Raw genomic sequence first — 21,381 nt, 5'->3', positions numbered from 1 at the left:
ATTTGAGAGTCTTCCTCCCTACCTAGTGACCTTGCTGTGCGGTACCTATTGTCGATTGCCCCGGAGGTACTCCGTACCTGGGTAACTTCAAGGAGGTGGTCGGTCTTGTAGCCCCGAAACCTCTCACTGCTGCAACGGTACTGACGCGGACACCGACTCTCTCTCCCATTGAACCACCGACATTGACACTAATACCGACACTGATATTGCTATTGCTGTTGCTATTGTTATTGCCATCGTCCACTGTCCGAGTGACGGATACTATTCGTCTCTTTTCAATGTACGTGGCAACCCTTGACTAGTTAGTTGCTCTCGCTACTTACTCCCCAACAAGTCTTTCGCGACCATCCCCCTACAAATGGGATGGTAAAAGTCCTTGTTCTTCTCAAACGTCTCCACCGCCGTCTCATAGTCCAACTTCATCAATCCCCTGTACAACGGGCGGACAAACTTCATCCGTCCAACTTGTCCTAGCAACTTGACCACAAAGTCCTTGATGGACTGATCTCCGCTGGCCATTGCGATCTGATAGTACCGCGCCGAAACCTCGACGTTGCGAGTGTCCTTCAAGTTGTAGACGGACCCCAGTTGATGAGCGTGGGGAACGGGCAACGCCGTCTTGAACGCCATGACCCGCTCGAGGAACACGACCACCTGGTTTGCCGTCCAGCCGTCGATGTCGAGCTTGTTCGGGCCAAAGTCTGGGTTGGGCTCTTTTGTGAACTCCTCCCACTTGTCTGCGAGACGGTACGCGACGTCGACGAGAGTGGTGTCAAAGTTCGGCTTCGGTGGGAACCCAGGCTTGTAGAACCATGTGTCCCAGTCTATCTTGGCGAGCTCGGCCGAAACCTTTTCATCCGACTTGAAAAAGTCCAGCAGCGTGGTCTTGAAGTCGTAACTATCCAAGCTCTTGCCGCGCCACGTCTCAAAGTAGTGTGGGATGAACTTGTCGAACTCTTCTTTGCCGATGAGTTTTTCAATGTAGTACAGAAAGTTGAAGCCCTTTTCATAGGGTATGCTGGAGAACGCATCGTCCGGGTCCTTGCCCTTCAGGTCAATCACCAGTTTGGTGAACTCGTGTTCCTCGCCAAAGTTCTTGATCGAGTCTGCTAATGCCTGCCAACCGATGATTGCAGAAAAGTCTCTCCACTGATCACCACCATGGACGATGCTTTGAATGCGTCGCTCGAGATACGTCGTCCATCCTTCGTTGAGCCAAAAATGTTCCCACGAAGCGTTGGACACCAGGTTGCCTGACCACGAGTGAGAGAGCTCGTGCGCAATCACATCGACGTTTTCACGGTCGCCGGAAATGATCGTCGGCGTCGCAAACGTATAGACTGGGTTCTCCATGCCCCCGTACGGGAAAGACGGTGGCAAGACCAAGACGTTATATTCGCCCCAGGCATAGGGGTAGACGAGAGATTCTCCCGCCTGGAGGAATTTCTCGGTGGACTCTTCGAGCTCCCATGTACAGTCTTTCAACTCGTCTGGGCCTGTAGCGACGGTGCTCCGAGGACCTATTGAAGCAGTTGCAATGTCCCCGCTGGCGATGGCAAAAAGGTATGCTGGTATGGGCACACGCTGATGGAACTTGTACAGCTGGGAAGATCCGTCAGCAGAGGGAGAAGTCGGGTTCTCTTTGGCGCCAAGTCCAGAAGCAATGACGGGAAGAGGTGATTTTATGCTAAAGTCAAAAGTCGCTTTGACATCGGGTGTGTCTTGACATGGAAATATAGATCGAGCGTGGATGGCTTGACACTGGGAAAACATGTACGGATGCTTCCTATTGGAAGTTTGAGCGGGGGTGAGCCATTGCAAAGCCGTGCAAGATTCCGTGGTCTCCAGTTCAATCTGGATATCAATCCTCTCGTTTAGCTTTGGCTTTCGGTCGAGCTTGATCTTCAACGCACTGCCATACGGCTCTAGTCTTTTTGCTGTCTCCCATTTTGCCGGTTTACCCTCGGCGAGAATACTGCGGACAAGTACGTGGCTGGAATCGAGGATGATTTCATCGCTTTCACCATCCGTAATGGCTTGCAGGTCGTGAGATACAATTCCCTGGAGCTTCTGCTGATCAAACAGAATTTCAAGTGTTGTAGAAGTGTGAAGGGTTCGCCAGTTATTGTAGTTTGATAAGGTGTTTGGGTCACGCGGACGGTTGATTGTTGCAGTTGCCATGTTTCGAGTAAGTAGTATGAACGACACCCGTGTTTCTTGTTTGGGCGTAAGGATAGGTCTCTGGTACGTTGTTACGAATCTCACTGTGCTGGACAGAAATCGCCCGATTTGATGTTTGGACATGCAGCTCTAATTAGGCATCGATCGAGTTCACCTTTGTGTACGAAGCCGAAGGACGCTCACCGTTGGTGGGACACTGGCAAAGATACAGACAGATGACCGTTCAGCGTCTCCAGTCGAATTCCTGGCAAGTCCAATGCTGTTCAAGAACACATAGGGAGTTAGTTTTGATATCTCAACAGCTACGGACATACAATCCCGTCATGCTTGGCAACACACTCGGAATAATGATAATCCGCGACTGTCCCGTACTGTCCTGGACTTTTTACCTACCGTGCGCTTCCGCACTCGACGTTTCCTTGCCTCGTCATACATCCATTGAGGGTTACCTCGCTTTTTGCCTCGCTGGCCTCGCTGTTTGCCTCGCTGTTTGTCCTGATGTTTGCCTCACTGTTTGATGACTCCAGATGATTACCTGGAGTACCGTTACAGCTAATAGCCCATGCATTACTTGATGAAGAATCTGATTCAGAAGTGCCTCGAGGAGTTGCACGTCAATGTCACTGATCAAGATCCTACCTGATGATCAGTGAGGTTTTCTCACAATGATAAAGACATGAGATCCCTCGGAGGCCGCCTTATGTCGAACAAGAGATACGCAGTTGCCCCTTCTCACGAGGCTGAATATTTGATGCGGAACCCCATTCCGCTCCCAGGGATTGCCTCGAAAGCCACATGGGAAGCGAAGCATCAGGTGAGATTTTGTTTGCTTCGAACGGGTTTTCCACCGCCCAACTAGACATCGATCGAGAAGTTCCCCCGTGGTGTAAAGCAGGGCGCCTCAACAAAAGGACCCTTTGACTCTCACCATTTTCCACCGCCTCTCTGCATAACCTCTTTTCGTGAGCCTAGCGGATGCCCCAATTGGAGCATCTCGGATCCCTGACCCCCTAAAGGAACTCCGAACAGGAGGTATCCGCAGTATTGTAGATTCCTGGGATCCGTATCCGTAGTTGAGAACGGATGCTGCATGCATATTCAGATCCCTGCCTGGTTTGGTTTCAGGAGGATTTTGTCCTTCGGTCGAAAGGAAATTAACAATGTCAACCCACACCAAAGTGCAATGATACCCTTGTGACAAGGCAAGTTGTATCGACACGGCATGCCTCGACCCTTACTAGCTCGGAATCCACTCCTTGGAATGTTGTTGTGTGATGGTACTCCATACTTAGTAACCCCAGGTACCCGAGCAGGGGGTGTCACCAGTCTTTTGTGGAGAACAATAACATTGACTTTTCTTCTCGTTGCGTCGTCCTGCTGAAGATCAATGAGGGTGTGAACGCCCTGACCTTCTTGCATGAACCAGTGCATACAGTACCGAGTCTGTGCACCCAGTGATCATATCCACTGAAACGGCCTCAACACCACTACCGCCCCAGTAACCCGTCACTGCACTCACAACGGTAGTCTAGCAGTTTCTGACGCTCTCACCGCTCTCTCAGCGACGTGGCGCTTACAGAGTTTTCAGAGCACTCGAGTGAGTAACCTCTACGCAGGCATGTCCTCGTACTCATGCGGAAGATCATCTTCGTTTCACACGATACCGTCGATCAAACCACTGGATTCTCGACAGTCGACTTTACGAACCTCGGTGCTCAGTCTCGGCACATCGCATCGCAGATTCTCGCCTCAGCGTGTGCGTGCGCGCAAACCAAATGCAGGCGTTGGGTCCTGCTTCTTCCGATCATCCTCGGACTCATCGTCACAATCTTAACTCCCAACCAGTACAACATGAGTACCAGTGCCACCTGCTGTAGATCGATATGGATGGACAGTCCCTGCTCATTTTGCGCTTCGGATCCGTGTCCAATCGTATAGTACCATCCATATGTATAGCCCGTAGTTACAGAACACCGCATAGGTGAGGTGCGTGTACGTGACACAGCCTTGTGTGTGTGCGTGTGTCCGTGCCTGTCTCCAACGAGCATTCGAGGATCGATCGTAGGACACAGCGATCGAGTCAGACAAGTCATGTCCTTCGGGTAGATCGAAAGCCAACGATGCTGGTAACGACAGTAGAGTAGAGCACCGTTTTATATGTTCCTGGCACGTGGTTGCATTCACCGGTTTCACTACAGATTGACGCAGGCAGCAAGAAGCAAGAAGCAAGAAGCAGTGAATCGAGACTTGCCAGCTAAATCAAACCACTCATCGGAGCGAGGAAGTCCTCTCTCCCAAACAAAGAACAAGGGGACACACACACGTTGGGAAAAGTCACTGACATTGCATTTGACCAGAGTGTTACTGAATGGTATATGCATTAGTACAAGGTCGGCTCTGTTTGGGCAAGCTGCTGCACTTTGAAGGTCCTTGAACGACCGCAAACTAAGTGGGTAATCTGGCAGCTTGCTGGGCATAGATACTTGTACAAGTGTCAACAAAGCCTGAGAGCTAGGCCAACCATCGCGGTCCCAACGGCAAGCAAGTTTTTCAACTACTTTCCAAAAGGTCTACTGAAAATTCAGGAAACCCCAAGGGGGAAAAGTACTGTTCTACCTAGGTGTTGGTATTGAATTAAAGCCTCTCCCATCTGAAACTGTTTTGATAGCACACTATTCGCATGCAGGATGATGTTTAGTCACCCCCGCTTTCATTCATCCCAATCCGAGAAGTTCGTTCTCGAGTTTTTTGTGACTTTTCTTTCCCCGTCGAAGAGGTATTTGTGGTTTCTTCTCTCAGCTCACCGACACTAAACTCCCCCCTTACACCGCATTAAGAGCGCAGTGTCTCCCACCTTTCAGGCTCCCTGTGTACCTCCCCGAGTATGGGTGGGTGACACATTTAGTCTTCCTTGGTTCCAGATCGCTCACTGGCACCCTTGATGAACTGACTCAAGTCGCCGACAGGAAGGTTGAGCGGGAAGTCCACCGAAGCCAGCAGTTGGACAAAGAACAGGTACCAACCCAGCAGACAGGTCACGAACGTGAGACCACCCGCTGCGTGTTGTAGCTTGATCTTCGGGTCGCCTTCGCCAATCGAGAAGAATAAGGCCGCAAGACAAGCAAAGGCCGGAACGAGCGTTGCGAAGATCAACACGAAGACGATGTTTGTGCGGAGCGCGCAGACCAGATAGACAAAGCACAAGACGCCCATGTAGACGTGGAAGTAGGCAAAGGTGGACGCAAAGACAGGGTCCGAGCTTGATTGAGCCGGGTTGGTAGGGTCGTAGGCGATCGAGGCGTTGAAGTAGGGTGTCAGGGTCGCGCCAAAGGCGAGCCAGAAAGCGCCGAACGAACCGAACACGACGAATGGAAATGTGTTGCCCAGAATGAACTCGAGGAAGCCTCCCAGTATCATCAGAAGGCCGCCGAAAAAGTAGTAGACGCCACTGTGAAACGTGAGCTTGACGCAAGACAGTGGTTGGAAGTTTCTGAGGGGGAAACTTACACTTCGGCGGCACCAAGACCACCAGCACCTCGCCAGCCGAGGAGGATGTTGGACAGTGGGGTCAAAGAGAGCAGGAAGCCGCAGAGAGCCCTGTAAACACGGGTTAGAATCAGAACCTAACGTTGAGGTAGATGTAGACTGACAATGGAGTAGGGTTGCCAAAGGTGGAACGAATGTTATTCGATACCCGATTCTTTGGGGACAGGTAGATCTTCTCGAAGAGTTCTGGTGTGATGGAGATGCTCCCAGCCGTTCGAAGTCGTCTTAGAGCTGTGTCAGTGTCGTGATGGTCATGGTGAAGGTCGTATCCGCCGTTGACGGAGCCGCTGCCTGCGTGGTCTTTCTCGACGTCTGGCATATGGTTGTTGGTGGCCATCGCGGCGGTGGATGATGGAGAATTCTGAACAGGTAGAAAGACCTGTGGTTGAGAGGTCGAAGGGAGCTGTTCGATAAAGGTCGCGACTGGAGAGTAAGAGTGACAAGACTGCGAGGTGAGGCTGATGTATGGACAATCAGGGACCGGCAGTGATGGACAAGAACGAGACACGCGCACAAGTACGAGCAAGCTGGTGGTCCTGGGAGGGCATAAATAATATACAACCAGGTCAACGAGCACTCAGTTCACTCAACTAGTGTTCAAGCACGGCGTCACAGACCATGGGTCGATCAACTGATGTTTCTCCTCTCGGTGGAGGGGAGTGTCCCCTAACCCGCTCAGCCGAAAGGACGGGCATATTGGCCATTGGCCCACGAGCCACGTCTCTGTGGCCACGAAGTCCAAAGGCGAAATTGAATCGACGCTTCGAATGGACACGGGCGACAGGGTTTCCGGTCGTCAGTGGCCAGTCGTGTGTGCAGCACTAAATCCGTTCTCATCGACACATCGCTCCCCTTTTATGGCGACGCCCAAGCTCGAGACGATGAAGCTCGATGAAGCCAAGGCTGCGTCCAATCACCTGTACACCTGGCACGGGGTTCAAGCATCCGAGCCAGTGTCGGAAGACTAGGCACGCGAAGGGACACCAGAGCAACACTAGGCTGACTGGGTATGCATCGACTAAATCTTTTGGTCTAGCGGTTCGTCCTGTGGGGAAATACTGGGGGAGGAATAGTGCGGGCAGATGATGTGATAGCCTGCATCATGTCGCTAGTAGGAGTGTGGCCAGCTGTCTTTGCTTCACCGTGTTCGTTGTCGTGGTCTGTCCAAAAGAACGTGGTCGTCTTCATGGGATCTCTGCAGTACCGCACGTTGGCGAGATCCGACTGTCGAGGATTCTATAGCTTACTAAGCCCTCTATTGTGACGGCCACAAGTTTGACCAAACTCTTGTTCAACTCTGCGTACAGGCGTAGATGGTGTGAAGGCCAGGCTGCGGTTTGACCTCGAGCGGCTCCGGTGTGTCTCGGAAGTGCCATTCTTGCGGGGTTGGGAATCCTGTACTCGTATGCTACTGCCATGACTCGAATCTCGGGAGATGGACCATCGCTTTTGGCCAACTGCAAGTAGCTGTCGATCGAAGCTATTTTTTTCGCTGACAGGTCGTGAGGAGGGGGAAGAGTCTAAACAATGTGGGATGGCCCAACTGGATCGTGGACTCTCTACGTGAGCGACTTATCGTTCGCTTTCGCTTCCCCCTGGTCGAGTCAAACGTACCTAGTCACACACGGCACTAGACGATCATTGCCCGCTTAACATCCACCTATTGGCAGGTCAATGAGACCCGAGAGGGGAAGTTTTCTAGAGGCTGAGCTATGAAACCAGCCAAGTCGCGAATTATAGTCGACGACACTGCACCCATCGATCAATATTGAGAGCAAGAGGAATAGGTTGAGAGCGAGCTTGCCGAGCGCCAGCCTCCTGGATGGAAGGTGATAGTCACAGCCCCCCTGGTTCTGGCGAGATTCCATGACCCCGTCATCTACAATACACTCTACCGCATGATCCGGCACCCCTCCCGCACAGTTGTATGCTACCCCAGACTCGGGTATCCAGGCGATGAGAGGTAGGCCAAGATGTTGTTTTCTCCGTGTCCTGTCGAATTATTCCTGCCTGCAGCCCCAGTTTAACGAACCTCCAATTTCGAACTGTATATGATGCATTGAAGCCCTGATGACCGCAAGCGCGGTTGAAGCAAGGCACAGCCAAGTGGGATGATTGACTTCCGGGCAGATGGGGATGGCGCTTCCGCCGGTCCAGACGACGGAGAGTGCGCTAGTGGCCTACTAGTACTCCGTAGGCGCCTCCCTAATCGAGGAGTGCGTGACTAAGATCCGATCACGTGAAACCATCACGTGCTCTTGTTCGGTCGAGCACACGTACCCAAGTATACACCATGGAAGTGTATCCCTACGATGCACTCAAGGTGCACGCTTTATCCCCAGGCTGAAATGGCAATAGAGTCTCTATATCCCAGAGGCAAAAGAAGAGATTGCGGACTGAAGGTCACGTTGTCGAACACACAGACAGCGCACCAAGCTCAAAGATCACTTGCTGATCAGGCTCAACCTTACATCACGTCTTCCCTCGTGATCCTTCCTAGCTTCGACAAGCCAAAGCGTGGGCGAGACGACATCAATCATTCGAGAAACCGAATGCCCTGCCAAAGAACGCTGCCCACATGGTCCGTAAGTCAGGAAAACACATAAAAGTCTGGAGCAGTATGCGAATGAACCATGATTTTACAGACCGCCTTTCTGCTGCGCAATGTATGTACAAATATCTTGCTGGATGTCAGGTGCTTTTTTCCCGCGTTAACCGTACTGGTGCCGTTGCTTGCGACTGAAATGCCGGGTATCAACTGCGCATCAACACCATGTCTAATTGAGCCCACCCAGCCGGCTTCACTTCCTCCATCTTCCTGGTACAAAACGTATCGCCGGTACCCATCCTTCAGCTTTCAGCCGATAGTTTCGTGAGATATGCTTCGAGGTCAAAGTTCTTGTCGTTGGGATCTGTGATGACTGCCCTCAAAGTCAGTTTAATGTCGGTTTCGCTCCGCTCAAACACGTACTATCACCGCTTGCCGTCTTCGCTTGGGGAGGCAAATTCTTCTTGGCCCATTCCGCTTTGGCCTTTTGTATTAAATCAACCTTGTGTTGGTATTCCGCCTGCGCATGAGCTGCAGCTGTTTTTGCGCTGATTGTTCTTTGGTGTGAGAAGCCATAGAATATGCCTGCGACCAAAGCCGACCACCGAAGCACCTGTAGTCTGTCAGCCCGCAGCTTCAGAGAAACTTGTACCCGCGGTGTCGGCGAGCTGGGAAAGCTGGATCGTACGTTAACTCCTTGTGATGTGGACATTATGAACAATGGGCAGACACCGGTGGTGTGATTTCGTTTCGAGTGGAGGAATCCGAAGAAAGTTGACTTCCTTCAGTCGAGACCCTGTAGTTCTATAATCCGGTGCGCGGGTGGTAAGAAATGCGGTTGTTGATGGTGCACTGGGAAAGCGTTCGATTTTCGTTCCGAAGCTCCTCCACATTCTCGCCAAAATCAAGATCACGTGAGTGCGCGCCGTCTCCCGTAGACACGAGCCACGATCTCCAAACCATCCAAGTTCGTGGCAGCCAACACTGCGTGACTGACACGACCGAATCACCATGTCATCGCGGAAAGACGAGCTCCTTGCGAAGAAGGCCCGTCTTGCTGAACTCAGACGACAGAAAGCCTTGCGGGAGGAGCAATATGCCTCCTCCCGGCAGAGCATTGGAGAAGTGAGGCTACTTAACCTGGCCCATCACGTATACTAACCTGCGATAGGCTCAGTCACCAGGCAAGACAGCAGACGAGAGAAGAGCGGAGATCGATGAGTTTGTCTCTAGACTAATCGATGGCAAAAGAGATTCACCAGCGTCCCCACGAAGGAGCCGGCCGAGTTCGCTGCAAGGCACGGGTCAGATCACTCCGCAAGATGAAGTAGAGCCGTCACCCAAGAGGCTGATGGTGTCCATGTCCACCCAGACTGAAGACACCGACGAGACAGACAATGTACGAGAGGAGACTGCAGCCGCCCATGAGCCTGCGCCCCCGAAAAAGGAGTATATCACGTACACAAAAGGCGTCCAGACTGAACCATGGCTGGATGAGAACCCCAAGCCGCAGGACACCTCCGAGGACGATGAAATTCAGGTACGAGGGGAGAGACGTCGTAGCAGGAGAGACTTCGAAGCAGAGGAACAAATTCGACAGAATCTGCGGAAGGAAATAGAAGACGAGTTACGGGCAACCTTCAATCGAGAATCTACTCTTCCTCAACCACCAAATACCCAACCCCGGTTCCCATTACGGACGCTTAATGACAACGAGTTCAATGCTGTCGTGGCATCTTCGGAGTTCGTCTCATTTGTCGAGAGATCGTCCAAAGTCATTGAGCGAGCCCTTGACATGGATGACGAGTACGACCTACTGGCTGATTATACTCGCACTTCGACATTGGATGAGGATGACGAGGATAGTACTCCATATTCACGAACCAGCAAAAAGTCCCATTCGGTGCGCGAGTCCTTCCAACTCTTTTCAGATCGCTATACCCGTCGACGAATAGTCTCTGATATCCAATTCTCACCACATTTTAACGAACTACTATTGTCCTCATACACCAAAAATCCATCAGCCCCTCATGAACCGGCCGGCCTGGTTCTGCTATGGAATTCCCACGCCCCTTCACGACCAGAGTACACATTCACCGCGTCCTCCGACGTGTTATCTGCTCGCTTTTCGCCATTTCATCCGAATCTTGTGATTGGGGGTTGCTATTCTGGGCAAATATGCCTGTGGGACACAAGGTCATCTGGTCGAACGGGCCTACCGGTACAAAAGACTCCTCAATCCGGATCACACCTCGGTCACACCCACCCAGTCTATAGCATCAGCGTCGTTGGCACACCCAACGCGCACAATATTTTGACAGCCTCTATGGACGGGGTTGTCTGCTCATGGTCTGTCGATATGCTGACCCAGGCACAAGAGTATCTTGTTCTTAATACGCCAGCACCCGCCAAGACAGACGATCTTGCTCCTACGAGTATGAGCTTTCCCACATCCGACCCAACGTTCTTTGTGGTCGGGACAGAAGAAGGTACCATCTATCCTTGCCACAGATATGACCGTGCTGGCGCTCAAGCTGGTATTGACACCCGTCTGTTTTACCGTGGCCATACAGCCCCGGTGATGAGCTCACAGTTTCATCCTGCCCGAGGCCCTGTTGACCTCGGCGATTTGCTCCTGAGCTCTAGTTCAGACTGGTCGGTGAAGTTGTGGCGCATTAAACCACTGGCCAGTTCGAACGCGGCTGCGGTAGCGTCTGCTACTGGTGCTGGGCCCACGATTGTCAAGCCCGTGCTCAACCTGGCTCGAGAGGATCTGGTCTACGATGCAAAATGGGCGCCTCATAAGCCTTCGGTGTTTGCGTGCGTCACTGGTGCTGGCGATCTGGAGGTGTTTGACCTGACGTATGACCTCGAAGTGCCGATTGCTAGAGGAACTCCGACCAGAGGGAAGAATGGAGTGGTGCCATTCAAGGGATTGAACAAGGTGGCATGGGAAGAGAAGAGAGGCAGCCATATTGCAGTTGGTGGTCTCGACGGTATCGTGACTGTCTTTGACGTTGGAAAGGGCTTACAATGTGGCAACAATGAGACGAAAATGGAAGAATGGACAGCCATGAAGAGGTTGGTCACCAAACTTGAAGGCGGGAAGGCCTAGAACTTGATGTCCCGGTATCTGTTTGCTTGGTATTGGGAATTGGGGACTTGAGAGATGTGAAACCAAGGTCCGTCCTATCTTGCAAAGTTTGATTGGGGGTCCATTGCATTGGTTCCAGCTTTGTGATACCCATTGAATATAAATAGTTGTTCTGTAGCGTTCCACATCCCGATGATATCGGGAAAGTCGATGGTGAAGCTCCCACCTTAAGACACCGTTAAATTTTTTGCATTTTCCATTAGATGGTTTTTGTCCCCCCAACCATATGCCCCGGCTTCAATCAGCACCTTTCGTTCTCAAGACTAAAACGCCACTTCTACATGACGATGTCTTTGTGCAGTGTATGAAGTAGTTATGATGTGGTGGTGTAGACTGCGGTGTTGAGGCCTGGGTGCAAAATGCAACACGGACAAGGTCGGGCTTCAATGCAATCCGGATCGTCGGGTGAAGAAGCCGATGACTGAACTGCAGTATCTCCTGCGAACTTCAAAGAGACAAAGCAAGGTATATTTTACATGATGGACAGTCGACTCGAGGGCAGCAGGGTATACGACGACGGCGGCGACGGCGGCGATGACGGCTGTGATTCGGTTCGAGAAAGACCCCCTATCTCTCCGTACAGGCCTGGGTACCCGTACAGGTACAAAGAACAGGTATAGGGATAGGGATAGGTAGATTCTATAACTTGGCTTTTCTGTCATACGGAGGCTGATGAACCCGGTCCAGATCCAGGTCACAGTTCAGCGTGCTCAAGTCGACACTGACGGCATTATCTCCCAAGAGTAGCTCCTGACAATCGTCGTCGGCAACGCCGTTGACGAACTGTGTCACGACAAAGTCGACGCGGCGGCGTCCAATCACGGCCATGGGCGCGTGCCACGTCCCCGGCGCGTACGTGACTGCCTGGTCACCCTTTGCGACAAATGCCCTGAGGCGCGACAAGTCCGGTGGATTCTGGATCTGGATCTGGTCGTCTTGACCCTCCCCTGCCGGGTTGCTGCTGCTGCTGCTGCTCTTCGCGGCGGCAGGCGAAGAGAGAGACGGTGCGACGATGACGAGAAAGACGGTCGACTCCTCGTCGGCCGCCGAGAGACCTAGCGGGCTGAATGTTTGCGTGGTGTACGGGTGTCGTTCAAGAATGGAGACTTTGAAAGCGAGGTTGCGGCGGGACGTGTCGATGCCCACGCCGCTCAGGTTTCGGGGGAAACATGAAAACATGCTCATTTGAGGCTTGGAACGTGTTGTGGCGCCTCCGCCATCACCGTCTGCGGATGATGAATAATGCTGCTGCTGCTGCTGCTGCTGCTTAACAGGGTAATTGTCGACGAACTGGGAGATGGGCGAGGTTTTCAAGGCCGAGTTTTGGTTTGCAAAGACCGCCGCGGGCTGATGGGCCGAGTAGAGCGGTTCAGGAATCTTCGCGGGCACATTGTTGAGAGTGTTCGAGAACGGGGCCGAGATGGCCGTCCCAAAAGGTGAGAACGAAGATGGTGTCAGAGGCTCGATTGATAGCAGCAAACCCTGACGGTCCTGAGAGGACAGTGATCTGGTGAGTGTGGGTGGCGTCATTTCTCTTTTCTCCTTTTCTGTTTGGACAGGGTCACAGATACAAAATCACTCCCAATCACTTTGCTCAGCTGTAAGATCGGGAACTGTCGCTCGTATGCGGCCTTCTCTGCGTTGTTGACGTGTGCTCGTACAGCCCAAGGTCTTCTTCTTCGAGGAGGGAAACAGTCTCCGTTTCCACCCCTACGATTTGGAGGGGGGAAATAAAGGGACCAATCTGTCTCCGTAGGCGTTCTGTGAAAGGCCCGACGGATGGAAGTATCGAGCACACTGCCCTCTTTTGAGTTTGTGTTGTACAAACGCACGCCACGAGTAGACGTCTTCTCTTCTCTAGAGCTGAAGCGTAAGGACTACTCACCGAAGCCCGGGTTCCACTGGTCTTGTCGACGAGGCTACCAGGATCCTAGCTGGCGATCGGTCCTATCAAACGACGGAATATCGTTTGGCCAGCTAGAGACTACTGTAGCATGACTAGTTTCGAGTATTGTACAATTATACGTGGATACGCCGTCTTGATAAGCTGCAATTATTAAACACCAGCGAGCCTTGTGCTCGCTGTGGGTTTCGGTGTTTCTTGGCCGGAGTCCCGGCTCCTCGCTCCGAAATGCCCTTGTTGGGTTTAGGCTGAATAGGCTTTGTCGGAACGTGCCCGGTCCACTACGACAAGTATTGATAAGTTGATATCTATGTACCTCGTACTGCATGCGATGTCATCGGACAACTGGCTCCTACGAGGCATTGTACGAGGCTCCAGGTACGCACTGAATGTAACAATCCACTCTTCGTCAAGTCCTCCTTCCAGCGTACGAGCACCGTTGACGATGTCTGCAGTGGCAATGTCCGGAAGGCTATCCATTGCCCATCTAAGCTTCTGGGCTACGAGTAGCTCCACCATTCTCGTTCTGCTGTGCTACCAGTGGAGACGCTCCCTGGCGGATATGGAGTTACCCTTTCCAGGAATCTTGCCGGATGCTTTCGTAATGTCGCACGAGTTTTGTCGATCTCAAGCGAACCTGATATATGCTTGCCAGATTTTCCTCAACATTACATAGATCAACACCATGAGTATAAAGGTTCCAGAAACAGCCCCCCCCCGCCTCACGCCGTCAGCTCACAGATTTGGCCCTTTCTTCACGTGTATAAACGTCCCGCAAGCCTCACGATGGAAACCTACCTGCAGTATCGCCGGATAGGACGCACCCTCGAGAAACAACTCGAGGCCCACGATGTCGAGTCTGCACGCCAACTACCATGTTTGTCTCGCCAGAAGACCAAAGTTGTCAACGGAAGGTCAGTACTAATCGTCGAATGGGACGGGCCAGACGACCCTCTAAATCCTCGAAACTGGTCTCTATTTCGACGCGTCTACGCAACGTTGATCATCTCTGCAATCGCCTTCATGGTCGGAGCTGCCGCACCGATCGACGCAGCCGTTCTGCCTCAGGCCGCGAAAGACCTTGGTGTCAGCGAAGTGACGGAAACGCTAGCAGTCGGAGTCTTTCTAATTGGTTTCGGCGCCGGAGCACTCATCTGTGGTCCCTTCTCTGAAGTCTTAGGCAGGAGCGGCACATACATCGTCTCCCTCGCGTCAATGTGCATCTGGCTGATGGCCTCCGCACTGGCTCCTAACATCGGCGCTCAAGTCGTGTTCCGGTTCCTCGCGGGCTTCAGCGGTGCTTCTCCCCTGGTCTGCGCAGGAGGATCAGTGTCGGATATGTTCACACCCCTCGAGAAGACGTACATGTTTCCGATATTTGCCATTGGAGGATTTCTCGGTCCCCCGCTTGGTCCTGTGATGGGTGCCTGGATACCCGAGTCTCCTTATCTGCATACCTGGAGGTGGGCTGAGTGGGTCGCGCTGTTCACGGCTGCAGTCGTACTCTTTCTGGCCTTTTGCTTCCAGCCAGAGACTTTTCCTCCGCTTTTGCTGAGTTGGAAGGCAAAACACCTCCGCCGGATTACCGGTGACCAACGATACTACGCTGCACATGAGATTGAGCGCATCCCAATTGCGACGCGGCTCAGGGTCGCCCTACCGAGGCCATTCATCATGGCTTTCACCGAGCCAGTGATCTTTTTGATCACTTTGTATATGTCAGTCTTGTACATCATTCTCTTCACCTTCTTTGACGGATATGACTTCATCTTCCGCGAGACGTACGGCGTGTCTCAGGGAATTTCAAATACAATATTCCTGGGGATAGCCATCGGCGTATTGTTTGGCGCAGCTTGGCTGCCTTGGATGTACAAGATAACTGCACATGCTCAGAAGGAAGCCGAAGCACAAGGCAAAGGCCAATTCGATCCCGAGATCCGGCTCTGGTTTGCCATGCTGGGTGGTGCTCCGGCGATACCGGTCTCGCTATTGTGGATGGGTTGGACAGCATATCCCAGCGTCTCAATCTGGTCACCAATTATCGCTTCAGTCCTTTTCGGCTATGGAACAATCATGATCTTCATCAGCTCCTATATGTACATCATCGACAGTTACGAGATGTACGCCGCAAGTGCGCTGACATTCGCTACGTTAGCTCGATATATCATTGCAGGAGGGATGACGGTCGTCGGAATTCCATTTTACAAGAACATGGGTGTGCATTGGACTTTGACTATCCTGGCGGCCTTAAGTGCCTTGCTTGCTCCGATGCCGTACGTCTTCTACAAGTACGGGTACCTAATTCGGAGAAAGAGTCGGTTTGCCGTTAATAGAGCAGCGGAGGGTGAGGTCGTCCCTGTCCAGAATGACTCGTCTAGTTCGTCGTCCATCTCCATCCCACTGGAGACGGACAAGGAGCGCGCGGATGAACCGGCGGCGGCGTAATAATGTGTTATCGCCTGTGAAGGGCGGTTGTTGACAATAGACCATAATGTAATTAGCAAGCAAGAGGGATCTTTTCGGCCATCAACTACTATCGCGCCGTCGGCGAAATGCTGTCATCGTACCAATGCTTATTACGGCGGGGACACATCCCTCCGTCCCCAGTGGTGATTCGCTCTAACCCACGACAACACGACTAGAAGTTGTGAATGTGGACCGAGTTTGTTGTTAGCCGGGCCCGATCGCTTCCTTTCCGATCACCCAGACCAGGTTTCGTTAGCAATAAGAGATCGTAGGAACTCGTCGGTCGCCCATTCTGCCGTGCCCCTGAACATGTCCAAGAACTCTTGACCAGCCCCAATCTTCACACGGTCTTCGGTAAACTCTGGAGCAAGTACGTTTGCCATGAGAGCATAATCGACACCTTCACAGAGTCTCAATGCTTTCCAGCACCCGCCCGGGATCGAGATGATGGGCGTTTGACCAGCAAGGTAATCTCGACCGAGGATGGTCTTTTCGGCACTTGGTAATTGCACATCATGTTGTCGGGAAAGCGAAGGATGTCGTGGAGGTATAAAGGTATAGTACTCCACCGGCCCTCCCTCGATGAGGATATGGGTATCGTCTGGATCGAGGAAATGCAGAAAATTGACGCGGAATTCAGCAGTGAGCATGTAATAGTTGTGCGATTGGGCCGCCAGGTGTTTGGAGGAGTGCACAACGGCGTCACTTTTGGCCAGGGCTGTGTCCGGCGTTGTAGGTGTCAGAGTGACCGTATGGCATGACCGACCGAGAATGCCGATGTAGCCAGATTCTTTTGGCAAGTATGTCAGTCCCAGTGTCTTGATAAGAAAGTCGGCTTTCGAAGATCCGGAAGGCGGGGTGGTATTGTCAGCCCTGGGCTCAAGGTCTGACATCTCGTTTTATGTGAACTTTAAGAGACAAATATCCCACGACTATGCGCAGGGAAGTGTGAAGACCTCATCAGCAAGATTGGAAAGCTGGTCAAATCTCAGGATTGGGGACCGTACGAATTCCGAGAAGCGCACAGCGAATACGAATACGAATACGGTGTACGAGGAACAGCAGGATAGACCGATGCAGGCGATCACTCCACCATCTGAGATCTCAACACGCTGCCCGACTTCCGTGCCGATCTCAACGCTGTCCTGTCGCTCTCTTGGAAGTACCTCCTTCGTATTGTTTTGACTATAACTCATGATAACCCGCCGACATCGACCTTAACCACCTTTACCCCAAAATCATCCAAGTTTCAACCGAATGCTCACCACCAAACTAGGCATACAATAGTATCACTCTACGTACGCGAATCGCTCATTGCAGCGCACTGCGATCTGTCCAACATGTCCTACATCCCAGGCCTCACACTTCCTTCATCTGTCTTCTCTAATGCCCCCATATCAATCCTCCTTCCTCTCGGCCTCGGTTTAGGATCTGGCCTGATCTCTCAGCCAGGTCGGATGCGCCCCAAAACATTCTCAGATCCGTCGGCTCAAGCGAGGGGGAAGTTCAGGACTACAGAGGAACAGTACAAGGCTTTGAAACAGCCTCCTTTCAGACCACCTCCTTACGTCTTTGCCCCAGCATGGTCGATGCTATATCTGATGATGGGCTACGCAGCTCACAAAGCCTGGACGACTGGCATGTCGAGCCTGAGCCCACGAGTGGTGGAAGACACAAGAAGAGGAGCCACACTGTATACGCTACAGCTGGGCTTAAATCTCATCTATATGCCTTTGTTCTTTGGCCTGGGTAGACCAATCGAGGGCATGCTCGATGTTGTCACTTTGACGGGCACCGTAGGTTACCTCACATATGTTTGGAGTAAAGTCGATAAGACGGCAGCCTACCTGATGGCCCCTTACCTCGCATGGCTCGGTTTTGCAACCTACCTGACTGCTGGCACGGGTCACCTCAATGGCTGGACGATACCCAGCCCGGAGCAGAAAGAGGAGACAGCTATGGACAAGGAGGAATCTTGAAGATTTGCAGTTCCTGGACTATAATCGGATACGCACAGCTGTTGTTCTTGCATCAGTCTCTGCCGAAATACGCTATAATGTCATCACCAGGGGATTCGTAACGCAAAGATGCCGCGTTCTCAAGAGCACTGCAAGAAATGTTGTCAGGGACGATGAGAAGCTAGCTTCGAGGCTGCTGACCACGCAAGTGCTCAACCATCTTTCCGTTGTCAGCATATCGACCTTGGCACTCGTTTCCTTATTGGCCTCAAAAAGTCCCCTGCTTATGGTACTTCTGAAAGGGACGCGAGTTACTTGCATCGTAAAGGAGTGTACGGGCGGGTGGCGCCGCGAAGACTCCAGCTGGTGTTGTTATAGCGTTGCTTGAATTCGTTCATCCTAGCAACTTGGACAAGTTCAGAATGATTGATCATGCATCGGCGCCACGTCCTTCTGGAATCATATAAAATACTGGTCTTATTGGCGGACGTCAATCTACGTGCATCTTCGCGAGTCTGGGTGCGTTCTCGACCACCGTCTCTGGAGTCAAACGCCTTCCTATTTGGGAAATGGTCCCCCGCTTTGCCTCTATCAGCCTGGCGAGCCAGCCATCTCATCCTACCTCATGTACACTTACAGCTGTCAGCTGAACCCTATGGCATAATGAACAAGACTTTTGTGCTTCCTGACACTGGTGCTCATCTGCCAGCAGCTTTCAATTGGGGCCGAGGTGAGTTCAAGGTGCATTCGCCACCGCGAAGATCAGCGCTATGCTCAATGGCCCGACCCTTCACATGCAGATGGGCATGGATCTTATATGACGGTTGGTGGATGGTAGAAATAGACAACTTGGTTATATCATGGGGGTGCCTCCCCACGACCTATGCTCAAGCAGCCACCTCTTCATCTTTCCCTCATGTGCCGCCTTCCATAGGCCTTGCATACTCATTCCAATAGCAGGAATTATTTCGTTGTACGACTGTAACTCGAAATGGAGCCTTCTCCTGCGCCTGACAACACACCCAATATCAACCCAGCGAAGAATGCTTTGGCCGGGCCCAGGTCGCGACCGATGTCAGAAGGAGGCTCACAAAGCCCAGCATTAACCAACCATCAGCCCCGAACTTCACCTCTCCTTGGCAACAAATTCGAATCGATGTTTCGACCACTATCAGGGTCGTTCGAGGGCAAGACGCCTGAGGTCACGCACATCTCTGCAAGTGATGATGGATGCTCTCCCGGACCAGGTAACGAGAAGCCCCACCGATTTTCGCAGACCGTCCAGGACTTCCCCAAACAGCCAAAGAAGCTTTCAATGTTACCAAATCTACTTTATTTCATCCTCGATATCAGTTTGACGCTTATGCCCCTTGTCTTTGTGAGTATCCTCCCGTGTAATACCCCTAGGTCTTCACCATAGCCTGTCCTGTTACTCCTTGACGCTGACTTCAGTCCATAGATCGTGTACGGGATTCTCGCGGCTCTTCTTGACGGTCGGCCTACTGGCTCGTATTATTTTACCTTTAATGGTCACAATTGGTCTGGTGACCTATATGGGCCTGCCATGCTCAAGGTTCAGGTCTACATTCCGACTTTTTTCCTCATGGCTTTCGGCATCGAGGTCGCTCGCCTGGTCAAGATATTTGCTTTGTGGCGCGCTCAACAGGGAACTCATCTCGGCTTTCTCGAGCAATTGATGGGAAGTCGATCACTCAGTGGTACTTTGTCTTCGATGTGGGGCTTGAGAGTCATCAACTGGATGGGTGTCCTTCTCCTTATCATTTGGGCGCTTGGTCCTCTAGGCTCGCAAGCAGGAGCCAGGATTATCAGCGCCAACGGAACTGATACCAACACGGCTCCGCTTTACTATATGAATACGGACGCCATTCCCGACGGTCTCCAATCGATCAATAATGACTTGCAGTATTACACGTTCGCGGTCAACTCGCTATACAGCACATCGTTGCTGACACCATCATCCATTGCCGCACCCCAAGATCCGTGGACCAATGTCAAGATCCCCTCACTGGAATACTTGGAGGAGAACCGTGGCTGTGACGAATATGGCTGGTGCTCAGTGGCCCTGGCCCGCAAACATATGAAGAACAATCAATCCTTGGTGACCGCAGGCACATGGACATCCCTGACCGGTCTTCCCGTCGTGGGTGGCCAGTTTGGCGTTGGGGTTCAGAACTTTACCATGTCGGCATCTTACTATGTTTTTGATTGTGAAAGTCTGAACCTAATCAATGTCAATGAGAATTTCACGTCTTCCATCCCTGACCGGGAGATATATGACACTGACAGCAACTCTTCCATATGGAACACTGGGTCTTCGCAAAACCCCAGCACCTTTTTTGTGGACACTACAACACCTCTTGCTGGCCTGGGTTCCTCTGAAGGAGACGCCAGAGTTCCTCATGCTACTCTTCAACCTCGCACAATTCTCTTCGGCTCTCAAGCTCCAGGTGGTACCACTTTGGCCAACTGCTCTGTTTACACTTCTTACGTTCTCGCTGAAGTAAATTGCAACTTCACAGCCCCGCTCTGGAACATCGATCGGACGTCCTCTGGTCGTACAGCCGCAGGTGCCTGTTATGTGGACAGACTGCGACGCGACCCAGCTCGCCCACAGTTAGATCCTTACACTGCACTCGACGCAAACTACCGTATCGCTCAGCGTATGTTCGGCCAATGGCCCCAAGCGACAGGCATCGTCCCGGCAGGGTCTTCGTCTCCCACCGAACGCTTCATCAACGACGTGAATACCGATTCGGTGACCACAAGCACTAATTCAATACTGGTGGCCACCGACTGGCTGGGATACAACACCTCGGATCATGACAACGACGGCGGTGTATCTCACGTCGACATCTCCAGGCTCGATCTCAAAACATTTACGCAACGATTTTCTCTCCTCTTCAACACCTTCTGGCATGCGTTCTGTAATCTCCAAGCCATGACGCAGACAGAGATCGGCTTGGGATTCGGTGCCGAATTTCCACCCAACGTCATGATGCGGAACACGACAGCCGCAGTGAGCATTGCTGGACAGCATTATGTGATCGATTGGGTTTGGCTCGGTATATACATGGCTTGCGCCATCCTGGCATTTTTGGCCGGACTTCTTGCTCTGGTCATCGACTACTGCACCTTTGCACCTGATGTTCTCGGTAGGGTGAGCATGGTAGTCAAAGACAACCCGTTCACACCACTGCCGAAAGGTGGGTCAGCATTGGACGGCCATGAGTTTGCGCGCAAGGTGATGAATATGCCGGTCAGATTCAGTGATGTAAGGGCGAACGAATCTATCGGACAAGTAGCACTCGTGAGCATGGACATGGAGGATTCAGAGGGAAAGATTGCCCCTTTGAAAAGAAAGAGGCCGTACCTGTAGGATTGAGTCTCCAGACCGCAGGCAGGCGATTGAAGTGTTACTAGAAGTGGTACCTCGAGGCGAGCCGAGACGTTCAGTTCTCATACCTAGCTACCTTCTGAGGGAACGTTTTTCGACAACGCCCTATCTTGCATTCCATTACCTTGCACATTGTATTTCTGTGCCTCTCGCATCAGGGCCACTTATCGCTTGACCGTCTCCTGTTAAAATGTCCGCATTGTCCTCCCT

The 21,381-nt window shown here is 52.1% G+C and overlaps 9 protein-coding genes across 9 annotated transcripts; 4 read left to right on the top strand and 5 right to left on the bottom strand.

The window, feature by feature from the left end:
* Window positions 1–315: 315 nt before the first annotated feature.
* Window positions 316–2,181, bottom strand: PV08_01886 (leukotriene A-4 hydrolase/aminopeptidase; the record flags this gene model as incomplete). The annotated part of the gene is made up of 1 exon (XM_016376246.1): window positions 316–2,181. One exon carries the CDS (start codon window positions 2,179–2,181, stop codon window positions 316–318), a length of 1,866 nt encoding a protein of 621 aa, XP_016241522.1.
* A 2,901-nt stretch (window positions 2,182–5,082) lies between these two features.
* On the bottom strand, window positions 5,083–6,064 carry PV08_01885 (uncharacterized protein; the record flags this gene model as incomplete). The annotated part of the gene is made up of 3 exons (XM_016376245.1): window positions 5,083–5,629; window positions 5,689–5,778; window positions 5,832–6,064. The coding sequence occupies 3 exons, from the start codon at window positions 6,062–6,064 to the stop codon at window positions 5,083–5,085; spliced, it is 870 nt and encodes a 289-aa protein (XP_016241521.1).
* A 2,513-nt stretch (window positions 6,065–8,577) lies between these two features.
* On the bottom strand, window positions 8,578–8,987 carry PV08_01884 (uncharacterized protein; the record flags this gene model as incomplete). Its single annotated transcript, XM_016376244.1, has 2 exons — window positions 8,578–8,648; window positions 8,699–8,987. 2 exons carry the CDS (start codon window positions 8,985–8,987, stop codon window positions 8,578–8,580), a joined length of 360 nt encoding a protein of 119 aa, XP_016241520.1.
* A 299-nt stretch (window positions 8,988–9,286) lies between these two features.
* PV08_01883 (uncharacterized protein) lies at window positions 9,287–11,390 on the top strand (the record flags this gene model as incomplete). Its single annotated transcript, XM_016376243.1, has 2 exons — window positions 9,287–9,400; window positions 9,447–11,390. The coding sequence occupies 2 exons, from the start codon at window positions 9,287–9,289 to the stop codon at window positions 11,388–11,390; spliced, it is 2,058 nt and encodes a 685-aa protein (XP_016241519.1).
* A 678-nt stretch (window positions 11,391–12,068) lies between these two features.
* On the bottom strand, window positions 12,069–12,959 carry PV08_01882 (uncharacterized protein; the record flags this gene model as incomplete). The annotated part of the gene is made up of 1 exon (XM_016376242.1): window positions 12,069–12,959. One exon carries the CDS (start codon window positions 12,957–12,959, stop codon window positions 12,069–12,071), a length of 891 nt encoding a protein of 296 aa, XP_016241518.1.
* Window positions 12,960–14,118: 1,159 nt separating this feature from the next.
* Window positions 14,119–15,777, top strand: PV08_01881 (uncharacterized protein; the record flags this gene model as incomplete). The annotated part of the gene is made up of 1 exon (XM_016376241.1): window positions 14,119–15,777. One exon carries the CDS (start codon window positions 14,119–14,121, stop codon window positions 15,775–15,777), a length of 1,659 nt encoding a protein of 552 aa, XP_016241517.1.
* Window positions 15,778–16,031: 254 nt separating this feature from the next.
* Window positions 16,032–16,691, bottom strand: PV08_01880 (uncharacterized protein; the record flags this gene model as incomplete). The annotated part of the gene is made up of 1 exon (XM_016376240.1): window positions 16,032–16,691. One exon carries the CDS (start codon window positions 16,689–16,691, stop codon window positions 16,032–16,034), a length of 660 nt encoding a protein of 219 aa, XP_016241516.1.
* A 447-nt stretch (window positions 16,692–17,138) lies between these two features.
* Window positions 17,139–17,777, top strand: PV08_01879 (uncharacterized protein; the record flags this gene model as incomplete). Its single annotated transcript, XM_016376239.1, has 1 exon — window positions 17,139–17,777. The coding sequence occupies one exon, from the start codon at window positions 17,139–17,141 to the stop codon at window positions 17,775–17,777; it is 639 nt and encodes a 212-aa protein (XP_016241515.1).
* Window positions 17,778–18,747: 970 nt separating this feature from the next.
* On the top strand, window positions 18,748–21,153 carry PV08_01878 (uncharacterized protein; the record flags this gene model as incomplete). Its single annotated transcript, XM_016376238.1, has 2 exons — window positions 18,748–19,134; window positions 19,216–21,153. 2 exons carry the CDS (start codon window positions 18,748–18,750, stop codon window positions 21,151–21,153), a joined length of 2,325 nt encoding a protein of 774 aa, XP_016241514.1.
* Window positions 21,154–21,381: the final 228 nt, after the last annotated feature.

Source organism: Exophiala spinifera (assembly GCF_000836115.1).
Source record: "Exophiala spinifera strain CBS 89968 unplaced genomic scaffold supercont1.1, whole genome shotgun sequence".
In the NCBI taxonomy this organism is placed as follows: Eukaryota; Fungi; Ascomycota; class Eurotiomycetes; order Chaetothyriales; family Herpotrichiellaceae; genus Exophiala; species Exophiala spinifera.
Note: the sequence above shows the minus strand (reverse complement) of the source record. Positions and strands in the feature narration are given on the sequence as shown.